The sequence below is a fragment of the Chinchilla lanigera genome, unplaced genomic scaffold (genome assembly GCF_000276665.1).
Source record: "Chinchilla lanigera isolate Chin_1 unplaced genomic scaffold, ChiLan1.0 scaffold00054, whole genome shotgun sequence".
Taxonomy (NCBI): domain Eukaryota; kingdom Metazoa; phylum Chordata; class Mammalia; order Rodentia; family Chinchillidae; genus Chinchilla; species Chinchilla lanigera.
Genome location: NW_004955455.1, coordinates 5,942,574 through 5,970,374, shown reverse-complemented (window position 1 = coordinate 5,970,374; position 27,801 = coordinate 5,942,574). Strand labels below are relative to the sequence as shown.

Below are 27,801 nucleotides of genomic sequence, written 5' to 3'. Positions count from 1 at the left end.
ACTGTATTTTATTCCCTTAAAAATTTGTTGACAGCCAGGTGTAGTGTCATACATCCGAATCTCAGCACTCGGGAGGCTGGGCAGGATGATCACCATGAGTCTGAGGCCAACTTGGGCGACATAAGCAAGTTTAAGGCCAGCCTGCACTACACAGCAAGATCTTGTCTCAAAAAAAAAAAAAAAAAAAGGTAGAAAATGAATATTTATAATACTCAAAATAATCATGTAAGGAAATTATTATTTCCTTTTACAAACAGGGAAGCTAGGGTTCAGGACCTTAACTAGTATGCCTAAAGCAGCTCCCTGGTATGGTACTGAAGCCAAGATTTGAAAGCAGTCTTTTCACTCCACGAGTCCCTCTCCCCAGTGTTATGCTACATGTTAGAAAACAAACACATTTGAGATTTTGTATATTTTACTACAAGAAAATTTAAAAAGAAAAAAGGTACAATTTAATGTTGTATATACTCTGAGCACTCCCTTACTACCTTTAATATGAGTTCAGGCACTTTTTTTTTCAGTGTACTAGACAGTGAATCCAGGGTTTTGAGCATGGTAGGCAAGCACTCTACCACTGAGCTACATCTCTAGCCTTAAATTTATACATTTTTTTTAACAGCACACTTTGTTTATGTGCCTAAAGTTTGATCTCTGTTATTCCCTATTGCTGGAACTCATCCACTTTTGTTCTTTAGGAAAATTCTACCATACAAAGCTTGTGGATTATTACAGGACTCATTAAACAAATATCTTCCAACTTTTCGATTTTCTCACATTAAATTCTAATCTAGGCTCAAAACTGCTCCTAAGAGTCTCCCGTTACAAAGAAAAAAGCTGAAATGATTAACCTAAGCCTATTTCAAACCAAAAATAGTGTGCCTCCCACACTCAGAGATGAGAGATTAAAACTCAGAGGTTCTGACAGGGATTTGCCCAGGGCCACGCAGTTCACGGAAAAGACTCAGGTGCACACATCTGGAAACCTGAACGGTCAAGCATGGCAACTTCTGGTTTCCTAAGAAAGGCAAAATTCCAGGGCTAACTAAAATCTTACCCTACTAGTACAGTATAAGAGCTTAGTCACTCACTAATAATTGGGTCTCCTCTGGCCAGCTAGTTTATTCAGGTCTCAGTTTCCTCATCTGGAAAATGAAGTGACTATGCTTGTACCTTATAGATTTGTTGAAAATATTATGTAAAGCACTAACAGAGTGGGTAATCAATAAATGTTGGTTTTCTGACTCCTACTAAGTAAGAAGTCCTTAATTTTTGCCCTTGAACCTCCTAAGTTCCACCATCCTTTGCCTGCCCCACTCTGCATAAACCCTATTCACTTGTCAGATCTTTGTAACTAGTTTTCTACAACTAAGTCAATTTCACATACTACCCAGTGCCCTCAATAAAGGACAGGAAGCCCTGTTTCTCTTCACCAAGGACCTGTCACAACACTAATTACTAACTCTAATTAAAGAGCAGATCTTCAGTCAAGCCTGCAGGTCCTGAAGCTAAATCTCAGTTCTACCCTATACTGTATAAAGCAACTTCTTTGTCCCTTAATTTTTCCACCTGTAAACCTAGGATAAAAGTTTTACTTCATTCATAGGTTGTATTGGGAGATTAAATGAGCTAATGCATGTGCTTCGTATGTAATAAGTAAAGAATTTTAAGACCTGGAAGGTCCCTGAAAATTTGATCCAAACCCTTATTTGTCAAATGAGGTAAGTGAAGCCTAGAGAGTAGGCAAGCAGTCTAGGGCCAGGCACCACTAGCCTATGATGCAGAACATACCTATTTATAAACGCTGGCTCTTGTTCTCACCACTTCCTGCCACATTGCTATAAATTTATATTTTGTACTGGGAGGAGAAAAAGAAGTCTTCAGTCCTTAAAGATACATATATCACACTGCTTATAAAACTTAGAAGATGTTGCAGTGTGGTGAGAATCCATAGCAACCATGTGAACCAGAGAGGCAGCAATAAGAAACACTTGACTTACTGCTATTGTAATCATATGTCCTTGTACATGAATCTCCATTTTCCTGTACCACTCAGAACACCAAGGAAGGGAATGTACACTTTGGAGACCAAATTCAATTTAAGCTGCCATTCAAACTCAGATTCAGCCCAATTCCATCTGCTCAGAACTGAACAGAAGGCCAGTCTGCGGTTTCTGCCAAAGGCCAGGCATGCATGAGCTGCACAGCCCTGGAGTTTGACTAACCTGAGTATAGAAGACAGATGATGCTGTGCGTGGGCTGCGGACAAACTCCATAAAGAAGGCCCCGTCCTGAAGTCAGAGGAGGAAGCAGCAACAGCAGCAGCAGCAGCAGCAGCAGCAGCAGGTGCAGGCACAAGGTAGCAAGGAAATGGAGCAGGTACCAGTGGTTAACCATTGGGGGATGCAGAGGTGGATGAAAAACAAAAAATAAAAATAAAAATAAGGGAAGGAGAAACAAGGACACATGAGGGAAATGGATGGAAAATTAAAAAAAAAAAAAAAAACAAAGACAGAGAGAAAGAGAAGAGAAGAGATCCACCCTGGACAATATCCAAGTGCAAAGCGTGAGCAGAAACTTACACCCTCCCAGGCAGAATATCCCAAATGCATGGGAGAAAGCACCTGGGTCAGAAGGGGTATCCAAGCTGCCTTGTGTTTCCTGAAAGCATGGCTTAGATGCTTTTGCCCTACACAGAGCTCTGAAATGCATTCAGACCTATGCAAAAAGAGACAGGCCACAGAACCACTTGGTTGGGATGGTGGGAAAAAGGAAGCACTGGCAAATCCTGGTCTCTCACCTGCCTGGATGACCAGCTGGGAGAGAGACACTGAAGTATAAGGTTTCTTCTGCCTATTACTGAAAGTGGCAGCCAGATAGGAGAAGAGGATTCCATGCAAGGAAAGTTCTTGATTAATTTTCTGAGCACACAGTGGGTACAAAAGCAACCATACCTTCTCCTCCACTGGTTGTATAATGAAACAATCAAGAAGTTGAGAGGTAAAAAAGTACTCATTTGAGGTGCTCCCTCAAACCATCTTTCCCTTCCTGCTCTATTCATGTGGGATACACACGGTCATGCATATGAAATAAAAATGGCACAGCAGACCATTCCACAGACCCTGTCTCTTAAGATCTTTTGACTTTTTATGCTTATCACTGCAATTCAGAAGTGGCACTTGACCAAGTTCCTTGCTTTTCCAAACCTTTCCTTCAGTTTGAAAAGCAGAACTTCTGAGTGTGCCAGCAGGGCATCTCAAAGCATTTTGCTTCCCCTTACCTAAATTTGGGAGTCAACATCTAGCAATACTGATAGCTCCTGCATATGGATTTCCATGTTCAATTGAAAGGAAAGTGTTTAAGCAATATATCTGGTCTTTGGTGCATATTACCCTTAATGTTTATGACTTTATAATTTCAATATTTTCAGTCTTGTCTTTGGCACTGTTTCTAATCCTAAAAATGACAATATTCAGAGGTTCGAAAAAAGAAAAATAAAAAATTATTGGGCAGCATGTAGGGGACTTAGGTACCTCTTGTCCCTTCTCTGACAGAACATATATAGCAGAGGTGCTGATGATGTTGAGATTTGTGTACACATGAATGAAAACAGGAGAAAAACTCTCTCTTGGCTAAGAGAATGAGCCGAGGTCAGCAAACTATAGCCTGGAGGCCAGATCTGCCTGGCCATCTGGTTTTTTATTGCCTGTAAGTGAAGAACAATTTCTACAATTTTAAATGATTATAGAAATAACGTATAAAGAGCCTTGTTTTGCCTCTTGAACCACAGAGTCAGAACTATGTATTTAGGTTTGCTGACCTCTGGTCTATAGTTTACAAACTGCCTGCAGTCTTGGTTCACAATTTTTCTCAGATTTTAATCCCTCCATCCTAGCAATGTAATTCTAGTAATTTAGGCAAAGGAAATAGACAGAGATGTGATCAACTAATTAATGTAACAAGTTCATCAGCTCGGTATGGTAGCAAACACCTCCAATCCCAGTACTCTGGGCAGCTGAGGCAGAAGAATTGGAACTCTGAGCCCAGACAAGGAAACTGAGGAGACCCCATCTCAAAATAAGATTAAAAATTTAAAATTAAAAAAATTTAATTTAAAGGGATACAACTCATGCAAAAGCTGAATCTTGCCACTAAAAATAGGAAATTCATTAAAACATTATTTATAACTGTGATGCATTGCAAAATAAAAAAAATTACATGAAAAAAATATGATGGCCAAAATCTGTCTTAAAAAGCAGAAATCAATCAGATGCACTGGTGCACACTTGTAATCCCAGCACTCAGGGGGCTGAGGCAGGAGGATCACTGTGAGTTCGAGGCCAGCCTGGGCTACACAGTGAGTTCATGGCCAGCCTAAACTATCTAGAGAGACCCTGTTTCAAAGAGCAAAAAAAAAAGGAAAGTAAACTCATATGATAAAATATTACATACCATGTGTGTGTTTTATGCTGAGGATAAAACCCAGGGCACTGTACCTGAATGTGTGCTCTAGGCATATGCAAGGTTCTGGGTTCAATCCCTAGCATCACACACAAAAAAATCACACTTTTGAAAAATATTAATGACACAGAAAACTTTTTGTGACACAAAGTAAAATAAACAAAGAAAGGAATAGATATACAATTTGGCCACAATTTTGAGAAATAAAATATATCCACTGAATCCCTTCTACCTTCCAGTAGGAGAGATGAAATAAGAGACTATACAGTCAGCTCATACTATGAGATCACAACAGAATAATCTTAGATTCTGAATTTCTCAGGAAACAAAGTTAAGAGTCAAGTCTACTGATCTTGAAAGGCACAAAAAGCCTGATCTATGGATCTCTTACCATCTGTGTAGTACTTGCTATTTTTTTATAAAGGCCTAAAGTCTAAGAGGGTTTTGTTTGTACCCTCTCACCCCATGATCTTGTTTGATTATATTGCTCAGGAATCTAAGAAAACTGATAGGATTTCTACTGTTAAAGAGTGAGTGAGCTCTTGTGGAAAGTGCTTCAGTAGCTTCAGTACTCCTGTGTGAGAAAGCTAACAAAGATGGTAAAGGACCACTAGAAAGCCAGTGTCAAAACTCAAGTCAGATCTTGGGTTTGACTGTTTTATATCTGCAATGAACTATAAATTAACTTGCTTACGATGGTGAACGAAAGGGTACCCTTAACAAAGATGTAACAGAACCTTAAAGGGGTGAGAAGTAGAATTCTCACAAAGCCTCAGCACATTCAACCCTAAATTTGAACAGCTTCCCACTCTACCTTCCACATGGGGTTTCTTAGAGTACATGGCAGCTCCCCGACGGAGTAGCCTCCTTTACCTTTCGTGGGCTGTCCACATAGGTGGGAGTCATGGCAACACTGCCGCTCTCAGCTGGCTGGGCAGAGCTCTTTCCACCATGCACAGCTGCCTGCTGTTCTCCTAGGCACCTAAAAGAAGGAAAAACACATGACTGCTGCTTGCTCAGAGCTCCCTGGTAAAGGCTCCACATTCGCTAAAATGAAGACAACTCTGTTGCTGTCACCTTTGAGACACATACACTTCTGCCTTGTTCTGCCTCAGGTCCTACATGACACCATTAATTTGATTCATAATCCTGAACAATCACCAGTCTGCCATAGTAAAATGGAAAACATTGCAATTTGAAAAGCAATTCTGGCAGGATCTGGTGCCTACATATTACTTTAAAAGGGCAAATGTCATGATTTCAGTGACTCTACCATGAATAGCATTTTTTAATCCTGTGGGAAGAGTTTTTTCAGTTTTTCTTAAATCTAAAGCAAAAGCACAGCCAGGCATGGTGGCACATGCCTGTACTCCTAGCACTCAAGAGGCTGATGCAGGACTGCCCTGAGTTCGAAGCCAGCCTGAGCTACATAGTGAGCTCAAGACCAGCCTGCAGTGCATAGCAACAGCAAGACCCTGTCTCAAAGAAACAAAAATAAAGCAAAACCACATTCTGAGGGCCTGACAAGAGGGAGAGGGAAAGGGAATGGGAAGAAAAAGAAGCAAAATATAACATGTACAGGTACAAATTCTTGACAATGAATGTTATCACTAAAATGTACAATAAAATTTTTAAAAAGCACATTCTGAAAATTAGGGGTGCATTAACATGCAATAGAACCTAAACAGGGGAAAATGTTAATTTTATATATTTTGAAGGGATTTATGTTATTCTTTCCAACTTATATCACTAAAACACACAGATCCAACAGACATAATCCCGTAACACAAGACAAATACAATTTTCTTATGCCACCTCATTCTATCTCAGTTCTTATGTACATAAATGCATACTTTCATCGCTAGTTTTCAAAAGTTTTCCACACTAAAATTAACTGCAGACTATTTTAGCTTAAATTATTTTGTTTTAATATATATTGATATATTATTAATATATATTATTCTTATCTGGTAAATTGCAGAAGGTTCATATTATAATCCTAAGTACTTCATTACTATTATAAAATGCAGAGTTGTCTTTCAGTATCTGAGGAGTTTCAGTTATAGGACCCCCATCAATAATAAAATTTGTAGATTCTCAAATCTCTTATATACAACAACACAGAACTTACATAAAACTTACATATATTCTCCTATATACTTTAGGCCATTTCTAGGGTACTTGTAATACCAGTACAATATAAATGCTCTGCAAACAGCTGTTGACTCATATTGTTTAGAGAATATGACAAGATGCAATTTTTCTCCCTGTAATCTTTTCAGTCTGTGGTAGGTTGACTTGATAAACGCAGCACCCGTAGACATGGAGGACCAAGTGTACTGCTGTGGCAGACACTGTGAGGCACCATCTGGATCCCTCAGCAGTGGCCCGTTGCCTTAACGGCTGAGAGCACTAGCCAAGCAGCTCAGCTGCCAGTGCATCCAGTGACATCTCCAGCTGCAGAGCAGCCTGGTCTAAGCGCACACCCGTTCCCTGGGATGCCACAACCAATGAATGATGAGCAGGAACAGGTGTGCGCATGTGTGCCTACCAAGGCCCAGCACGCTGGCATGACTTGGCTCATTTGTGAAGGCTATGCTGGCTCTAGCACTCATCTGGGGCCCCCGAGACTATCAGTGAGCCAGTGCTACAGCTCCGCTTCTCCCTGTGCTCATTCCTGTATCTTCCTACTCTCTCTCACAGGCGATGAGCCCAAAGACTGTGCTCAACAAACAGTCTAAAAACTCAAGTCTTCTTCCTTGGGAACTCAACCTGCAATCTTTCTCATCTTAAATTCTGATTTTTTTATTTTATTTTTTGTAGTCCTAGGGATTAAACCCAGGTTCTCATGCATACTTGGTAAGCACTCTACCACTGAGCTATACTCCCAGACCAAATTCGGACATTTTTGTTAACCATCATGAAGTAATCTCATACTAGGGATTAGAAATCTGTTTCTGTTTAAGAGGAGCCCGTTACTCTTTAAATTTTTTTTATTTTTGAGACAGGGACTCACTATAGTCCAGACTGCCTCAAATTCATGATCCTCATGCCTCAGACTCCTGAGTACTGGGATTACAGATGTGTGACACCTAAATTTTTTTTAATTATGGAAAAATTCAAACATATGTAAGAATAAAGAGGGTAAGGTAATAAATCCTACATACCCAGCCACTAAAATTATATACTTACAGATAATCTTGTTTCATCTATAGCCCTTACCTCCTCACACCAATTATTTTGAAGCAAAACACATGATATTATTTCACCCATGAACACTGCAGTATCTCAAAAAGAAAAACTTTTAGGGCTGGGGATATATCTCAGTTGCACAGCACCTGCCTGGCAAGTACAAGGTTCTGAGTTCGATTCCTGGTACAAAAAAAACTTTAAAAAATAACAACTTAAAAAAAATTCTTATATAACTCCTGAAATGTCTCACAGGAAAAAAATTCTACAGTTTATGTAAAACAAGATTTTATTAAGGCCCTTTTGTTGAAGTAAGTCAGTTACATCTCTTCATTCTCTTTTAAGGTATAAAATCCTCTCATCTCTGCCATCTTTGCAGTTATTTACTGAAGACAGGAGCTCTTTTGTCCTCTAAATGTATACAGTCTAGATGTGCTGATTGTGTTCCTTTAGTGCTTAGCATGTTCCTTTATGTGCTGTACTTCCTCAGAACTAGAAGTTATACCTAGTGGTTTGGACAAATTTAGGTCCAATGTCAGGCAAGAATTCTTCTTAAATAGTGCTGTGTACTCCTACCCAAAGGCCATGACTTACTGTTCTTGGTGGTAAAACGTTAGCTACCACTGAGAATCTTTAGAGATGTATCAGTTCCTTAGAGACTACATATAGTGATATTCTACCATTCCTTTTGTACTTATTAGCTGGAATATTTTAAAAAGAGAAACTGCACCATACTAATGACTTGTTTTCTCGGAGGTATAATTCATGGATGAAAAGCAGCAAACATGCTTGATCCTTTCCCTTGCTTACTGACACCAGACTGTGTTCCCCCTCTCTCTGTCTGTGCTTCTGTCTCTGTTTCCCTCCCTCCACTACATCACAGTGTTTTCCTCTCAACCACATCCACAAATGCACACTGACATTTTCTGGCACTTCCTGAGGGCTGTAGCATTGGCCAGGACTGGGACAGCAGTGAAAAGAAGCTTCTCTGAAGATCTGCTGTGCGATGCACGTAACAATCCACATTTACTGAATGGTGTCGTACAAGCTGACACATACGAGGAGTCAGAGATTCAGACATAAGGAAGACCCTGTCTTTACCCTTACAGTTTCCTTGTCTAATGGCTCAGGGGGAGGGAACTGACACAAAATGACCAGCCACCATGTGTACACGTACACATAAGAAAATACATGGGCACTCTGTATTCTGCCCTATAAGGAGCCAGCCAAACTTCCAAAGCCAGTGTCACATGTGCTGCGTATCTTAAAGGATGGGCAGGAAAAAAACAGCCTACACAGAAGCAAGAAGATAAACCCTTCACATGAAGTCTGCAGGTGGACAATATACTGTGTTGTATTGCTGGCATGTTTTCAGCAAGCATGGAGCCTTGAGGGTCCAGCACACACAAGAGCCACCTTGGATAGAAGAAAATCCCACTGTTTTGCAGTCTCTGTCTGTCTGTCCTTCACCCCCACCCTCACCCCAACAACCAGGTTATCCTCATCTAACAGAAGCAGAGAAGCTGGCTGCAACACTTGCTCCCTCCTCTTAATTAGCACAGAGGTGAGACTCCAGAGACCTTGGTCCTGCACAAAAGCCTGATTAAATATCTGTACCTGCAGATAAAAACTGGAATCGAACTGGATGAAATAAACATTGTTATGGTAAGATGGAGAAACTACATACGAAATTTTAAAGTTCTCTTTTTCATGTTGCTCTAATATTATGTTTCTCAAAATAAACAGAATTGAGCCAGGTGTAGCAGTACAAGCCTGTAATTCTAGCACTCTGGAAAGCTGAGGCAGGAGGATCACAAATTCAGGTCTGGCTTGGGCAATTTAACAACTCAGTGAAACTTTGTCTTAAAATAAAAAATAAAAGAAGGGCTGAGGATATAGCCTTGTGTGAAGGCTCTGGGTTCACGCCCCAATATCACAAAATACACACATTCGTATAGCTGAGTCCACTTGGAGCAGCACAGCAGCAGCAGCAGCAGAAAAGCATACAAATAAAAGATGCTGTGTGAACAGACATTATATTATAAAAGCCTGGCTCCTTCTGCTCTCCCCTCCAGCCTTGAGAAAATATAGCACTTCCCCCAGGAGCAGGCATCTAGCACAAGATATAAGCCTTGGGTCTCTTTGTCCTGTCTCCTATTGTGGGGTTAGCTGAGAATCTCATCCTTTACCCTGGGGTACTCTACTCCCCAAGACAGCGCCTTCTTCAGCCTGAGCAAAAAGAGGCTCCCTGGTGCACACTAATGATGACTCACTGCACAGTAAATAAGATCCCCAGCCTCACACCCCTCCCAGCAACATATGTTCCTTGTTCTGTTTTCCAGTGGGAAAGTCTATCATTTGTTCCAGGGAGAACCTGGCAGGCAGAGTTCTGGGGTCTTTCTTGGGTCTGATAAAGACATTTTGGGCAGAAGACACAGTACCCTCAATAATGAGCCCAACCAGCCCCTGCTTTCCTTCTCTTGTTTGCTCTCCCTTGGATACTCTGCTGTGTTCTTCATGTTATTCTTTGCATTCCTTCTTACCTATTAATCTTCATCCTCCATCCATCCTCTGCCTCCGAGCACCTACCCACCAAACCTCCCTATACATGGGGCTCATCTTCAGAAAAAAAAAAATCACTTCTGACAAATGGATATTTCGTGATATTAAGAAATTCCTGCAATTTTTTAGGTAGACTATAACATTATACTTTGAATTTAAAAAAAAAAAAAAAAAAAGGCCACCAGTACTCAGGAGGCAGAGGCAGGAGGACTGTCTCAAGTTCAAGGCCAACCTGGACTATATAGCGAGACACTGTCTCAAAACAACAACAACAACATCAACAAAAAGCCCAGTGTGGTGGCACACACCTATAATCCCTGCACTTGGGGGCTGAGGCAGAAGGATCACTGGGAGTTTGAGGCCAGCCTGGACTACACAGTGAGTTCACGGTTAGCGTGTGCTACAAAGCAAGACCCTGTCTCAAAAAAAAAAACACCTTTCAGATACACATGCTAAAATATACAGAAGAAGGGACATGTCTGAGATCTGAGAAAAAAATAAAAGGAAAGAACATGAGTGGCATATAAATGAAACAAGACTGAGTTGATGATTGCTGAAGCTGAGTGATGGGTAAAGAGGGACACTAGTCTATCTACTTCTCATCTGTCCGAAATTTTCCATTAAAACGTTTTTTTTAAACTTGCAAAGAATTCCTCCTGCTATGAGACTGTGGAAGGATGGTCTGGCATCCAGCTTCCCACACTGTCTTTCCAACTGCACCTCCCACCATACCTCATGCTCTTTCACTTGCTCACGCTGCTTTCTAAAAGTCTAACATATGCAGGCTCCTGCTGGGTGCAGGAAAGACTCTCGCACTAGACAGACAAGCTTCTAGTCTCCCCTAACACACTTGCCCACAGCTGTGCAGGTAGACCCTTAGTATCTGTTATAGCTTGCAACTAGATGTCCTCTCAAAGCCTCATGTGGTCATAGGTGGGGCTTTTTGGAGCTGGCTCCATCTAGAGTGTGAGATGCTGGAATAAGGACATGATGCTCGGACTAAGGGTGCCCCACCCTAGGTGTGAGTGCGAGCAGGCTGCCTAGATGAAACATAAAGGCAGGCTTGGTTGCCGCTACTGCTTCTGCTGCCTTCTGCCTGCCCTGCTCTACCATGAACTGTTTCTCCCTTGCAGTGCCCCTCTGCCATGCCCCTGCCTTGAAGCCAGCTGACTACCAACTGAAACCCTTACAAACTGTGTGCTGAAATAAACCTTCCCTCCTTTAAATTTGGGTGTTGGGTATGTTGTCTTAGCAAGGAGAAAAGCACTAAGACAGCATCCTGCTCTCTGTCATTTCATAAATATGCACTGCATACCTACTATATGCCAGGTAGACTCACAGCCTCTCCCCTCAGAGAGTACAGTCAAAAGGGAGGAAAGACGAGTAAACTAGTGCCTGAAGCCCTCAGGAGAATACTGGTAAGCTCTCTGCTAAGACGTAGGCCCAAGATGCAGTCAAGCAAACAGGGGGACTGGACCCCAGCTAGAGGGATGAGAGGGGCAAGGAAAACTGCCCAAGACAGGTCTTACCCACACACAGCAACGTTTTCTCTTTTCTCCAAGTCCCACCTTCCTTCTGTTGCTACGCTTCACTTTTTTTTTCTGTTTCTATGCTTTACTTTCTGTAAGATCAACTTAAACCTGACCTCTTGTGACACTCTTCCTGCCTTCCCAAGCAAGATCTTATTAGTGTCCTATCAATTGGCACTGCTATACAGGGCCACATAACAAAATGCCTAGAGAAACTAGATATCCCCTCCAGGGGCAAGACTGAGGATGCAACAAATCCAAGACCTCAGGGAGAAAGAACTACACATCTCTTCTTCTTTTTTTTTTTTTTCTTTAGTACTGGGGATTGAATCCAGGGCTCTGTGCATGCAAGGCAAACACTCTACCACTGAATTGTAACCCCAGTCCATCCTTTCTCTCCTTACGTTTCTTTTGCTATCTTTCTTTTGAGTCAAGGTCTCATTAAGTTGCCCAGGCTGAGCTTGAACTTGTGATCCTCCTGCCCCAGCCTCCTGAATAGCTGGGATTGCCGGCATGTGACACCCCTTCTAAAGTGCAGTCTGCTGTGGCTAGGAACAAATGTGGACTGAGCCTCTGCTACTTAACATAAAGCTGGATTGTATATACTATACTTTAGTATATACTGGATTGTATATACTAAAGCTCTTGGATTTCTTTCTATTGTATCTACAGTATAATTTCACATTATATTATCTATATTATGTAACTTTTGTATTATATAACAGAATCACACATCATGTTATGTACATTATGTACATTATATATTTTTATATAAAAATTCATATAAAAGCCAGGTTTTTATATGAAGTCTTCAAATTTGAAAAATTTGGCTCAAATATTTTAAAAATACTTATAAGGTACATGCAATGGTATGTACATGTAGTCCCAGTTGTTTGGGAGGCTGAGGCAGGAGGATTTCTTGAGCCTAGGACAGTGGTGGTATGGCAAACCTATGGTATGCTACAGTGGATTGTTTTTATCAACTGATAGCTCTAAGGGGTTCACCATCATTGACCTAGGAGTTCAAGTCTACCCAGGACAACACAGCAAAAAATTAAATAAATAAAAATGTTTTGTGTATCTATAGGTCAAATTAAATCCCAGACTACAAGTTTGTAATTGTAGTCTTGTTGGCCTATTTCATATTATTCTACACTTTGCTGGTTATTAGCCTGGCTTTCTTTTTCTTTTTTCCTTTTTTTCCCCTAGTACTAGGGATTAAAGCCTTTGCAGTGAGCTATCTCCCCAACTTTTTTTTCTATTTTGAGACAGGATCTTACTAAGTCACTAATTTGCTGAGGCTGGGCTCAAACATTTGATCCTCCTGCTTTAGCCTCCCAGAGTGCTGAGATTACCAGCATGCACAATTACACCCAGCTCTTGGATTTCTTTCTATGTAAGTATCTTCTTAATTACAAGCTCCTTGCAGATGGAAATCATAGTTTGCCCTGCTCACAGGAGTGAGGCACTGAAAGCTGTACGGAACCGCGGGGTGGAGATACTACCCTCTCAGGTAGGCACTTACTTCTGACTTGCCTCCATCTCCAGCAGAGCAGACAGAGCAGAGGTTCCTTTCTTCCCAACCGGGGGGCCTGCTGACTCCAGGGAGTGTGTGGAGATGGGCCCAGTCATCTGCAGGCCTTTCAGAGCAGTCCCTTTCTACGCCAGAGAAGAGAGGAAATGAAGCCATCAGCCCAACCAAGCTCTCTCCGTGGATACCACTCAAACCCAAGCCCAGGCTGCTGCATCTCCATGCCCTTGGACACCCCATGAACACAGTCAGGGGACACAGGTTCTGAACGTAGTGTAGAAGAAACTGAGGCTCAGAGAGGTTAAGAGATTTATTCCAAATCCCCCTGGAGCTGGAATTCACACTCCAGCTGCCTCACTTCAAAACCAAAGCTCTTTCTGTGGAAGTTCTCCCAGAAACGTCCCAAATCCTAAGTGTTGTTGCATACGAAAAGCAGCTGGCATGGAACAATACTGAACTTGAGATTAAAAACAAAAACAAGAAATAGGCTGATAATGGAATACTATCAGGCAATTAAAAAGAATTAACCACTGATACACAAAACGACTTGGATGAATCCCAATGAGCAATTCTGTGTGGAAGAAGACAGCCTCAAAAGGCTTCATACTATATGATTTCATTTTTATGACTTTCGTGAAAAGAAAAGGTATTACAAGAGACAGTGGTTGCTAAAGGACAGAAACGGGGAAGAGTATGATGGCCAAGGGTAAAATAATGGAGCTCCCTTTGAGGTGAAGTTTCTTTGAGGAATAGTTTCTAGTCTGTATCCTGCTTGTGGTAGTGGCTGAATGAATCTACACATTTATTAAAATGTTGATACCTGCCTACATGTCCATGTGCACACACATATGCACATACACATGAACACAGGTCATGTATACTGCACGTTAATTTAAACAAAACAGTGCTGAATCCTAGATTTGCCCTTTGTTGGCTGGGTGGCCTCAGATATCCCATAACTGCCACAAGCTTCAGCTTCCCACTCAGTAGTAGTATGTGACTGAAATAAAGGACAACGGCACTGGAAACTCTAAAAGAGACACGTGCAAGGAGGGATTGCTGCTATTAGCTCTTCAGAGTTTCTACTCAGCAATTCAACGTATCACACGCAACTGTGCTCAACACTTGGCCCCACTCAGGGAAGCACAGAAAGGCTGCGTCCTCAGCTAGAGAGGGGGTTCAAGCCATGGTCACCTCCTAGTCACCGTCTGCACCCCAGTCTCCCTCCTTTACCTCACTGTGGAGAAGAACACACTGTTTGGGATTTAAGACAAAGCTGGAGCGCTGTGGGGTAAACACACTCATGAGAGGATCCTGAGAGAGGAAAGGGTAGATTCTGCATCCCAGTCAAGCGCAGTCCTCGGGAAGCGCCAGAGGCGTCAGGAAGCCTCACCCGCATCATGCGATCTGAGCGATGCCGCCTGCGGATCCGGTTCAAGCCCTCTACAAAACGGATAAAGCCATCCAGGAGCTGCCATTCATCCTCGTCCGCGCGGGGTCTGTCCCCATAGATGTCACAGTGGGCCTCGCCCTCTGTGATGCGCTTGGTGGCAGTGACGCAGGCTGGCAGCAGCAGGAAGCGGGTCCTCCAGAACTTCAGAGACTCAATTAGGCTACAGAAAGCCAAGGAAAACAGTATAATAATGAGAAGAAGCAAATGATCAGAGTACTCCCAGCAAATTCTCTCTGGAGTTGGTGCATGAGGGTCCATCTCCCTCAGAAGTGCATGTTCATCTGATGCTACAATTCATGGTTTATTTAAAACACAAGCTTGGAAGGAAGACAGTGGCAGTCACTTTTGCCTTAATCCCTGGATGTCAGGTGCTTTAGTGTATCCAGGTCCAGCGAAGTTATGGCGAGGCACCATCACAATCATAAGTCATGCATAAAAGTCAAAAATTAAAAATGAGACACCACCGTGGTACACGCCTGTAATCCCAGCACTCGGGAGGCTGAGGCAGGCGGAGCGCCATGAGTTCAAGGCCAGCCTGGGCTACACAGTGAGTTCAAGGTTAGCCTAAACTACATAGTGAGACCCTGTCTCAAAAAAAAAAAAAAAAGACACTACAGACCTACCAGCCAGTTAGACAAGAAAATGATAAGAACACGATCTGCACTAACATTTGTACCAAAAGGCACATTATCACGGAGTTGTTTTGTTTTTTTCAATTGAGTAAAATATATATAACAAAATGTACCACTTTAACCAATTTTAAGTGTACAGTTTAGAGGCATTAGGTGTTCCCATTACTGTGTAACCATCACCGTTATCCATCTCATCACTATTTTTAATCCAAGTAGATGTGCTCTGTTCTTTTTTTTTTTTTTTTTTTTTTTTTCTAGAAGACAAAACAACCTATTGGCTTTGGAAAAAAGAACAGAAGTGCTAAAATAGCCATATACCCAAGGCAGCAAGAATAGAAAGCCAAAGCTTTCACTCTGACCTGAAATCCTCAGATCCTGCAGAACAAATATACTGGTCTAAGTAATTCCACTTGTACTCCTCCAGCCGCTCATGGGAGAATTCTACCCAACAGGAAACAAACTCTGAGTCTGAGTGGGAAGGGCAGAGGCTGTAGGTGTAATGGATCTGAGCAGATTCGTAAGGGTATCTGAAAAATAAAAAGCATTTCTACATGTTCAAAAGAGAATACACGCACACACATGCACACACATGCACATGCAGGCACACAATTTTTTCTCCTTTCTATCTCAAAGCACTCATCAAGTACTATCCTTGATATTCTACCCTGGACTGGGGTAACCAACTCATCCCAGAGGACTGAAATGGAAACTTCTATCTTCTCAAACCTTTTCATTCTTTTCTGCTCCTATTTTTAACTTTAACTGGTTTAGTATGAATCATACTAAACATTATAAGGTTAATCAAATTCCTTTTGGAAATAGGTAAATTATAACCCTAAAATAACCTCAGGATTATCTTAAAACAAAACAAATACTCCAAAGGAAAACCAACTACTCAACTTCCTTGGTTAGAACTTTGTACTCTACACATAATTTAGAGTGCAGACATACTTCAGGATGCCAGATGAAGACCTTAAATATCAAAGGATTTACTTGGGAAGGTACCGCGTCACTGTGATCATTTTGTCTTTGAGAGTCACTTTGTGGAAAGTTCTGCCCATACTCAGCCAATACTGATCCTCCTCTTCAGGGCGGTTTCGAGACACAAGGCCTAATAGAGAAAATAATAAGAACCTGTATCGCTCCCATACAGATACAGAAAAGGAAAAACAGAAGAGACAACATTTTGGGGGGGGCCATTTTATGGAAGAAAGTTATTCCTGGTTTTAAAAAAAAAAGTAGTCTAAAAGTTGACAGATTTGCATGCCTGTAATCCCAGCACTTGAGAGGCTGAAGCAGGAGGATCGCCATGAGTTCAAGGCCAGCCTGGGCTACCTAAATTCAAATTATCACTTCCTCAAGGCAGCTGTCTCTGACCCTCCAGACCAGACTGGGTCACACTCTTGACTTTTCCCTCACAGTATTTATCATAACATGTAGTTTTTTTCTCTTTTGTTCTTTTTTGGTGATACGGGGGATCAAACCCAGGGCTTTGCACTGAGCTACACCTTCAGCCGTTTTACCTTATTTGTTTTGTTTTGTATTAGACAAGGTCTCACTAAGTTGCTAAGTACCCCAGGCCGGGCTTCAACTTGCAAGAGTACTGGGACTACAGGACAACATGTAATTTCTTATAGTTTTACAAGTATTATTTTCCCCGGTTGGACTATAAGTATCTCCTCAGAGTAGAAGCTTCAAAGACACTGTAGAATGAATGAATGGATATTTATTGATCTGTGCTGTTATAGTCCAGGCACTGTGGTTTCCGCTATGGATGATAAAAACCTGAATCTGAGCTAAGCACTGAGGCACATGTCTATAATACCAGCTACTCACAAGGCTGAGGAACGAGGACTGCAAGTTCAAGACCAGTCTGGGCAACTTAGTGACGCTATCTCAAAATAACTCTAACAAGGGGGAGAGAGGCATGAGGGACATGGAGGTGAAACTGTAGCTCAGTGGTAGAGTGCTTGTCTAGGATGCCTACTAAGGCCCAGGACTTTACCCCAGCACAAAATAACTAAATAAATAAAATCAGTCTGAAACAGTCTTGGCACTGAGAAAGGTTAATATTCAACAGAAGCTAGAATATGAACAAGTATCTCAAGGAGATTGCAAAGAAAATAGAGAGGAAGTCCAAATCTCCCTCTGTAAACAAGCCTAGTCCAGATGACCACTAAGCTCCTGCTAATAGGTCTACACGTCTTTGATTCTCTGGCCAAAGCAGCATTAACAGAGCCAAAGATGATCTGAGGTTTTGCACTGAGTGGTTAAGAGAGTGGCAGTCTCATTAGCCAACAGCGAGGAAGCAAAAGCCTAAGATAGCTTATTGACTGTTCCAGGAAGTGATTGCTGTTTTCTGATTCTAAGCACCCACATTAAATTCCCTCTGTTACACTTATCTTAGAAGAGCTCTCCACAGCCTGGCTTTTATTCAATTAGTGTCAACCACCAATGCTTTGTCACTTATTAACTTCTACCATCACAGATGACCTATGACTGCTTGAAGTAAGTCAGTCACTAAGCTTCAGTGACAGAAGAAGGGAAAGAGGAAATCAGGGTAGGATTTTTTTAAAAAGTGTAATGCTGGGTGTGGTGGTGCACACCTGTAATCCCAGCACTCGGGAGGCTGAGGCAGGAGGATTGCTGCAAGTTCAAGGCCCGCCTATGTATAGTGAGTTCAAGGCCAGCATGAACTACAGAAGACCCTGTTCCCCCCCCAAAAAAAGTGTAAAATTCAGAGTAAAGTAGCATCTGAGAACCTGCTATGTGACGGAGCCTGTACTAGAAACAATTAAATATGCATTTCTAGGTTTAGAATATTCAATATATTTGGATGGTTTAGTAATAGCTCATCTGCTTGCTATTCCTAGGTATTGTCTAAAGCAAGGTCTACCATTCCTGAACCTGGTAATATCCTCCTTCTTAAAAGGACAGTTGTAAATTAAAGGGAATGTTTAAGATAAATTTGTACATCATGGAGACCTTATTCATCACATGAAGTAAAATAAGGAATTTTTTTGTGTTGAAAATGATTGCTCCTATATTTATCTATTCTTTACCATCTCTAAAAACCTACTTTCAAATTTAGTAGAAAAGAAAGAACATAAAGAGAAATACTCACCTCGGCTATAGAGCGGACTGCTGCTCAGTGGCGGTGGGACAGCAGGGTTGGGTTTCTGGGCCTTGGGTTGCACTATGATTTGGTATCCTTGCATGAGACGCTGGCAAATAAACTCTTCAAACACCTGCTGGGCTGTCATTTGCACACCTTCCTCATCCCTCCTGAAAAACAAATGACTTTTCACACGAATATGTTTGACCTGGGGCACTGACACTTCAGCTTCCAGAGTGCCATGTTCTCCTTTGCTTCATCTTGGATAACCATTGATGGAAATTCATAAAATTAACAATTTGTAAGCCAACTTTTGGAGAAAGGACTACTTTAAAGAGGTACAAAAAGAAGACAGGTAATAGCCAATGCCCAAATGAGTGATCTTTAAAAAGATCAGATTTAGTGTGTTAAAAATAATTACAATAGAAAATAGGAGAACTATCAATGGGGAGAAATTGTTCATATCAACACAACTTGAAAAAACAAAAAAGCTGGCATGTTGGCACACACCTGTAATACCAGAACTCAGGAGGCTGAGGCAGGAGGATCATAGTGAGCTCAAGGCCAGCCTGCACTATATAGCAAGATCCTGTCTCAAAACAAAACAAAACAAAACAATAGTTCTCACATCATAAAATTTCTCAAATATAAAAAAGAGGCAGGAAGATCATAGGTTCAAGCCCAGCTTGGGCAACTTAATGATTTAGCAAAAGACTCTGTCTCAAAGTAAAAAATATAAAAAGGGCTGGACATGTAGCTCAGTGTGAAGTTCAATCCCCAATATGGCAAAAAGAAAAAAAAGACACAGGTTTGAAAGTTCAGTGTTCTGATACATATGTTTGAAGCACCCAGAACCCTTGAAAACAAAGCTGGAAAGCCTTTTCTCTGACACCAACCTGTCCATATCTGCTTCTGGGAGGAGATCATAGCAGCCCTCTGTGTAGTCATTCTGCAGGCTCTGACGATCAGGGAAGTAGTCGGTGGTGAGAGGGAGGCACGCCGGAGTAGTGAGAGACTTCCAGTCCACTCCAACTGTGCAACAGAAGCCTGGCACTACAGGGGGAGCAGACAGTGTCAGAACTGCCTCGCATAACAGGGGGAAAGGTATGTGTAGTTGCCATGGCAGGTTTAGGACATGGTGGTGGTGAAGGGGAAAGGGAAGAGGGTGGGGAGTTCAAGGTAAAAGGTGATAAAATTTCCAGGATAGGGAGGAAGAAGAGGAAAGGGAGAGGGGAAGGGAGAAAGAGAGAGAAACAGAGTTTGTTAGACAATGCAATGCACATGCTTATCCAATCCCATCATGCAAATGGGATTCACAGCTGATATTTTTCATTTTCTGCTGATCATGAGCTACAGCCGCAATGCCAATGAGGTTACTGCAGGGCAGGTAGGGTTACATGTCAAAGCAAATCAACGCAGGCCAGAGGCTCAGGCTGGAGCCTCTCCTGAGGACTGCAGAGAAGCTGGGTAGCAAAAGAGAAGCTCAGCCTGATTTGGGAGCAAAATAGCACACAGCAGCAAGAAATAAGGAATACTTTCAGAATCGTGAAAATAATCGATCCTAAAGGGTAGGAAGAAAAATCAAGGAAGGATGACTGAGAAAGTTACAAGGCTGGACCTTTAAAGAGACAGTTTGACAATCCAGAAAGAAACTGCAATTAGCTAGCTGGGCGTGTAGGCGCACGCCTATAATTCCAGCACTCGGGAGGCTGAGATAGAAGGATTGTTGCAAGTGTGAGACCAGCTTCAGCTACAAAGTGAGCTCAAGGCCAGCCTGAACTGCATAGCGAGACCCTGTCTCAAAAAAAAGAAACTGCAATTAGCCAAGCAGGCCTCTAACCCTTTGAGTCTGTGTAGAATTATCTGCTTTTCAGTTAAAGTAGGGTTCTCACCTTGGCAGTTACTAACACTTTGAACCAGATCATTCTTTGTTGTGGAGGGTAGTCCTGAGTATTGTCTGATAATGAATGGCATCAATGGACTCTACCACTTGATGCCAGTGGCACCCTCTAGTGAGAACCAGAAAGGAACACAGATATGGCCAGAAAGTCCCCTGGAGAGCAAAATCCTACCAAGCTAATAATCCTACCCAGCTGAATTAAAAAGCAGAAAGACAGCTCTATGGTTTAAATATGGCTTGTTCTCAAAAGTTCATGTACTGGAGATTTGGTCCGCAGTTGGGGGAATACGAGAAGTATGGATTAAGAGGTGGAGCCAGAGGGGAATTATTGTGGACAGTGTCCTCAGTAAGCAATTAGGATAGTTCTTGTGGGATCCTGAAGTGGTTCTTGTAAGATAACTGAGGTAGTTCTTGGTAGACTGGCCCCTCCCTATGCTCTCACCATTCTGTGATCTTCCCCTCCCACATGCCCTGCATCATGATGCCATCTACTACCACGTGGTACAGCCAGGGACGCACTTGCCAGAGAGGGTACCATACTAGGAATTTCAGCCTCCCAAACTGTGAACTAAATAACATTTGATAGTTACTCCATTTCTAGGAGATGAAAAGAGAATAAAGATGTATAATGCACATGTACCACCTCCTCATGATGAAGGTAATCATTATGTATTGCAAACATGTACTAATAAAAAAATTACTCCACTTGAGGAATTATAATTATACTATTATTATATTGATAAAGGAGACCAACACAGGCCATCTATCTCTTTAAGTAAAGATTATTTTAAACCAGGCATGGCGGCACATGCCTGCAATCCCAGCACTCTAGAGGCTAAGACAGGAGGATCGTTGTGAGTTCGAGACCAGCCTAGGCTACAAAGTGAGCTCAAGGCCAGCCTGAACTGCATAGGGAGACCCTGTCTCAAAAAAACAAAAAAAAAAAAAAGAAGATGTAATTTTAATCTTTAAGTAAAGCTCTCTTTAAATGGAGATTATTTTTAAATCTCTGTAAGAGGGAACAAAACTTTGCCTGAGTCCTGAGTGAGATATTCACTCACCTTACATCTGCATAGTGATACTCAGCTTACAACGTGATGTAGGCCCTACTGCCCCCTCAGCCCTCAACACTGCCCTCAAATTTCTTTCATATGGATGAAGACTTGTGTACTAAGCCAAGACAGTGAGAAGATGCCCCACACAGTACTACTGACTTAGATGATTTAACTGGCAACAGGCCTAACTCCATGATCTACATAGGTCTTATAAACTCATTAATATGTCAGAAATTAAAAATACAGCCCAAAATAGTATAAACAATTGCTCCAGTTTCTCAGTGTGGTAAATGAGGTGCTGAGCTTGTTCCTACTTCATGGATAGACTCAAAAGAAGAAAGATTCAATCAAAGCCATAGTGGAGAAGCCAAGAATAGATGCAGGCTGTATCTTTACGTACTTTTAGATCACACTGGTCCTCATCAGTTTCCTAACCTTCAAGATTATAAAAACCTCATAGAAACCTTCTAAGAACACACTAAAATATACAGAAATAAAACGTCTAATCCAAAATGCTATGATGACGCCAGGCGTGGTGGTTTACGTCTATAATCCCAGCACTCAGCAGGAGGACTGCCACAAGTTCAAAGCCAGCACTGGCTAGTGAGGCTAGGCTAGCCTAAATTACATAGTGAGATCCTGTCTCAAAAAAAAAAAGAAAAGAAAGATTCCATGATGAGATCAGCTCCAGATTTTTAGTTTAATGATAATGTGTTGTCGGGGAGGGTGACTGTAGCCTCTTACATAACCTCTGGTCCTGCAAAGAAGGCCTCTGAGGAGGTCTTACGTCAGAACTACTAAACAGATCACAAAACCCAGTGCTGCAATTACTGAGAAATATGATCATCTATCTACTAGTTGAGTCTGATGTAAAATAATCAATCTACCGATCATACTTTGGGGAATATATTCCAAGGATGTGAGCTCAAAAGTTAGGCTTGTATCTAGTGGCCCAACCAAAGCCTCGTGTACCCACAGTTGCGGCTTCTGGAAGGTGACTGGGCATGTGATAGTGGACTAGTCCACTGATGGGTTTACAGCTGGGTGTAATATTGGGAAACGAGGCTGGTGGAAAGAGGTGAGTCACTGTGAGCATGGCCTGGAAGGGTGTACATACACATCCCTCCTGCCTTAACAGCACACTGCTTCTTCTTCCTGCCTGCTATGCCATGAACTCTTTCTCCCCTGCCACGCCCATCTGCCACATCATCTTTCCTAAAGCCAGAAGACTGTGGCCTGCCAACTCTACAAACTGTGAGCTAAAATAAACCTTTCCTTCTTTAATTTATGGTCATCGGGTGTTTTGCCCCAGCAATGAAAAAGTAACTAAGACATGAACTGAAAGAAAAAATAGACCCACAGCACCATTCACTACACCTGCATTACATGATGCCACTAAAAACTGGAAACCATCCAAGTGCTCACCAATAAGAAATAATGATTTAAAAATTAAATACAGTAATGCGTATAGCATTAAATATAGTAATGCATATAGCAACATTAAAAATGACTCACAGGGACCTAAAGAAATAGTGAAGACAAAAAGGCTCAGTGATGTGTATCTATTGGTGACAGGCAAGTAAAAGAAAGTCTATCAAGTGGTAGATTTTGTTCTGCTGTTTTGTTAGTGTCAATTCTTTTTTTAAAGATAGGATCTCACTATGTAATTCAGGCTGGCCTTGAACTCACAGCAATCTTTTTGCCTCAGCCTCCCAAGTGCTGGGACTACAGGCGTGAGCTACCACAGCCGGTTTATTGTGGATATTTAGATAGTCTCTTATTGCACAGCTTTCTGAATAGACAGGGATGATCAAAGTGAATGCAAACTAGCCAAATATTTTCAACTACAGGTGCGTAAAAGGTTCCAGTAACAGCTTTTTAACTCTGACTTTTTTCCCAGAGCCCTCAATAGCATTTAAGGGTTCAGACCAAGTCTAAATGAGCATGACAGTCTTTGGGAAATCTATTTGTGTGTACCCCTGAAATAAATACTGGAACAGGTCATTGGGCAATATCCCTCTCAATCTGCATCAGAGACCACAGTCCTCCTTTACCATTTTGTCTTCCTGTACCCCAGAGATCAGTGGACTCCTACACCGCTCCTTCGAAAGTGCTCCCTCTGTTTCCTCACGCCCTGACTGCCCCACACTCCCCAGCATTCCCCTCCTGCTAGCCACATGGCCTCTCTTACTTGGGTCTGGAGAGGCAGAAACACTGTCCTCTGGAGAATCCTTATTCTGGGTCCTGGGATTCAGACCTATGGAAAGACAAAAACAGCTTATCTGAATGACACTCATTCTGCAAAACAGTTTTGACCCTTCTGGCTGAAAAAGTGCACCATGAAAATTAAAAATAACTCTGGGCTGAGTATTTCAAATAGCACAAAGGATTAATCAAAGGAAAAATGAGCAACCTAAAATTTGAGAATGAGCCAAGAATTTTGCACTGTGTTTTATCAATACCACTCTTTGCCTGATGAGACCTTCCTGATGAGACCTAACAATTAACAAAGCAATTGGTACTTATTTTTAAGAAAATGGACATATTTCAAAGTCAGTTCAACTAATTAGGGCAGTCTTTAGCAAATGTAAAATGACCTGTTTAAATCTGGCCTACTCATCATTCATCCTTATCTTATGGAATTCTTCATCACCAAATCATGACTTTCTAGGATATAACATAAGCTATTAAAACTCACTACTTTGACAGACTAACAATGATTCTATCTATAGCCAAGCTGAAACCAAAAAGACATTTTCTGAAATTCAATGTATTGACCACAAAGTAATAGAACTAATTTTAAAATATGTACTTTGAAAGTGACTTTACATGTCACTTTCAAACATATTTTACCACAAAATTATACCATAAAAAAGAACTAGAAAGTTCCTCAGCAAATGTCAACAGTGGCTATTTCCAAGAAGAAAGCTGAAAGAGAAGGCAGGAGGTTAAATAAAACGTCTGCTTTTTCTGTGTCATTAGAATTATTTATAATAAATATTTGTGAGTTCCTTGGGTCAGGGATATAGCTCAGTGGCACAAGCGCCTTCCTAGCAAGCATGAGGTCCTGAGTTCGATTCCCAGTATAAATAAATAAATAAATAAATAAATTCTTTGTGAAAGCTTTAAAAAACAAGTTTTGACCTTGGGGAAAGTATTGTAAATCACATGGGATTTGTATCCAGAATATATAGAAAACTCTCAAAACTCAAGGGCAGGAAAACAAACAACCTAATGAGTAAAGTGGTAAAAGATTTGAACAGATACTCCATCAAATAACATATAGAGAAGGTGAATAAGCATATAAAAAGATGCCCAATATCATTAGTCATTAGGGAAACAGCAAATTAAAACACAGTGAGATACCTCTATATACCTATTTGATTAAAATAACTCATCATATCAAGTGATGACAAGAATGTGGGACACCTAAAATCTTCACACATTGCTGGCAGTGGTGTTAAACGGTATACCACTTTGGAAAACAGTTTTAACATATATTTACCATTTGACCTAGCAATCCCACTCCTACAATTTTACATGGCAGAAATAAAAACATGTTAAACAAACACTGTGTTTATATGAAACTATGTCAATGATTATAGCAGCTTCACTCATACTTGTCAAAATTTGGGAACATTTCAAATATCTTTCAACTAGTGAAGGGATAAAAGAACTGCAATACATGCCATACAATGGGATACTACAAGATTAAAGATAATGAACTACTGATGGATGAAACAGTTTGAGTGAATCTCAAATGCATTTTGCTCAGTGAAAGCAGCCAGAAATAAAGTGCTTTACAACAGACCAGGGATGGCAAACCTTCAGAGATGAGTGCCCAAACTGCGACCTAAAATCCGTATCATCAAGTGCCAACGCTGCAATTAAACCCGAATACTGATGTTTTAGTTTAGAAAAAAAATAATTCTCATATTAACATCTTTTGTCTTAATAACATGCGTGCCATCACTTCACTACCACTGCAGTATACAATTCTGCGTGGGTGACATGCTGGGAAAAGTAAAACTACAGAGACAGAGATTAGGTTAGTGGTTGCTAGGAGATGCGGAAGAGCTGGATACAAGGAGAGCAGGAAGGAATTCTGGGGTGTGATGGAAATGCTCTGTATCTCGATGTATTTGTCGGTAGGAAAATGACTGAGTTTGTCAACCTCACTGAACTGTATACTAAAAGAAGTGAATTTTACTGTAAGTAAATTTAAACATAAATTTTAAATTTTATTTTTATTTATTCATTTGGCAGTACTGGGGATTGAATCCAAGAAGTGCTAAGCTATATTCCCACCCCTTTTTTGAGACCGGGACTCACTAAATTGTCCAGGTTGGCCTCAAACTTACATTTCTCCTGTCTCAGACTCCCAAGTCAATAGCATTAAAGGCATGTACCACCAAGCCTGGATATTTCTTTATTTAAAAAGATAGTATCACCAGGGATATAGCTCAGTGGCACAGTGCCTGCCTGGCAAGCATGAGGTCATGAGCTCCATTCCCAGTACAAACAAAAAAAAAAAAAAATAGAAAAGAAAAAATAGTATCACTTGTCCAAAATAATTTTAGAATTTTTTATAACTTTTTTTGAACTACCTGCAGCACACTTCCAAAAATCACTATATCTCTAACCCAGAAGTCCAAACTCTAAAATGCTCTAAATCTAAAACTTTCTGAGTCCTAACATGACACCCCAAAATTTTTGGATTCTGGATTTCAGATACTCAGAGTAAGGCTGTTCAATCAGTAAAGTTTCTGCAAATATTTCAGAATCTAAACAGCGCTAAATTTTGAAATACTTCTGGTTCCAATAATTTCAGATAAGGGATACACAATCAGTACCATACTAGAAGGTACAATTTTATAAGTGTGACAAATATAGTATTTCATTTTACTTAAACCCATACCATGAAGTCAGTATATAATCGGTATTAACCTTTTTCTACAGATAAAAAAATGAGGCTCAGCAAGATTAAGTAACTTACAGAAGACCACAGAGTTAGTAGGTAGAACCCGCATTAGATTCTTTCTACTCAGTTTTACAGATGCTCTATGTCTTGATTATCCATCTGGGGCACCAGTTCTTAGTTGTAAAATGTTATCCGCACTTTGACTACAGCCAAAAGCCATTTGAAGCTAAATTTTCTGAAGCAAACTATCTCAATTAACAACTTTCATTTTCATGCAAACAAAACATAAGTAATAACACCAGGCGTGGTGGCGCATGTGTGTAACCCCAGCACTCCAGCACTCTGGAAGTGGAGGCAGGAGGATTGTCACAAGTTTGAGGCCAACCTGGACTCCACAGTGAGTTCAATGCCAGCCTGAACTACATTGCAAGAGCCTGTCTCAAAAAACCAGAAATAAAAAAGCAGTAAGGGTTTTGTTTGTTTGGCCTGAGAACTTGAGAACGGCTATGTAGGCAATTATAAAATTGGCATTCCAAAGACATATTCAGTAACAGAATTATTAAATATATCACCACAAGATCACTTAGGAAAAAACCCCACCCTAATCAAACTTGTTTCACAAGTCAAGTAAAATCTTTACACTAACAAACAGTTCCACTGGGGCTGGAGGCCGAGTGGTGGGTGCTTCCCTAGCACGCACGAGGTCCTGGGTTCCAGCCCCAGTATCACAAATAAGTAAAAAAAGACACAGTTCAGCTTATCAGACAGCTTTGGTTTCTTAGGTCAAAAGCTGACCTATATCATTTCTAATGGACAATATATTGTCTCTAATGGACATACATATTTTATGGAAAAAGCAATTTAAAGAAATAACTACTTTAAGGGCCTCTAGGAAGCTATTTAAGACCATTTCCTTGCAGTCTAAGCCTAATACACCGCTTCTCAAACTGGCTCTACCTTTACGTCTTTATTTACTTTGTATACAAAGAACCCCAACAAACTAAAAAGTTGACATCAGGTGGCTCCACACAACTCAACATTAAGAGCCTCACTATCAAAGCTTAAAGCCAAACACACAAGTGGGAAGCTAGTGCCAAGAAGTCATCCCACTTCTCTGTTTTGACATCTGTACAGAGGTGAGAGGTGTGAATATGTTGTGATGATAAGGTCATCAAGGGTACTTGGCATGGAACCTCAGGAGCAGGTCCCAGGCCCACATCTAGAAATTAGTACTTACAACAAGTCGTTTCTCTGCTCTGGATACAGAGATGGACCTTACAAATAAACCTGACCTGGCCTAGATGAATGACTCAGAGGCCCTTTCTTCCAGCCTCAGCAGGCTATGATCTACTTTACTTTAGCTAGCAGGCCAGACTTGCCGCATGCACCAAATACTCAACACAAAACACCAAAACTGTGAGTCCGGATACAAGTGGAGAGAAAACATGACATCCGT

At 41.1% G+C, this 27,801-nt stretch overlaps 1 protein-coding gene across 15 annotated transcripts in view; it reads right to left on the bottom strand.

The window, feature by feature from the left end:
- Depdc5 (DEP domain containing 5) overlaps positions 1–27,801 on the bottom strand; it is a 123,884-nt gene that overhangs the window by 35,140 nt on the left and 60,943 nt on the right. For 7 of the 15 annotated variants that reach the window (XM_005396337.2, XM_013520345.1, XM_005396338.2 and 4 more), the window contains 9 exons: positions 23,616–23,681; positions 19,366–19,549; positions 18,479–18,639; positions 16,348–16,465; positions 15,714–15,881; positions 14,663–14,882; positions 13,264–13,397; positions 5,332–5,440; positions 2,223–2,288 (listed from right to left, as the gene is read on the bottom strand). In XM_005396337.2, the coding sequence (XP_005396394.1) occupies positions 2,223–2,288; positions 5,332–5,440; positions 13,264–13,397; positions 14,663–14,882; positions 15,714–15,881; positions 16,348–16,465; positions 18,479–18,639; positions 19,366–19,549; positions 23,616–23,681 (1,226 nt within the window). The other 8 variants (XM_013520350.1, XM_013520354.1, XM_013520355.1 and 5 more) reach the window with 5 other exon arrangements.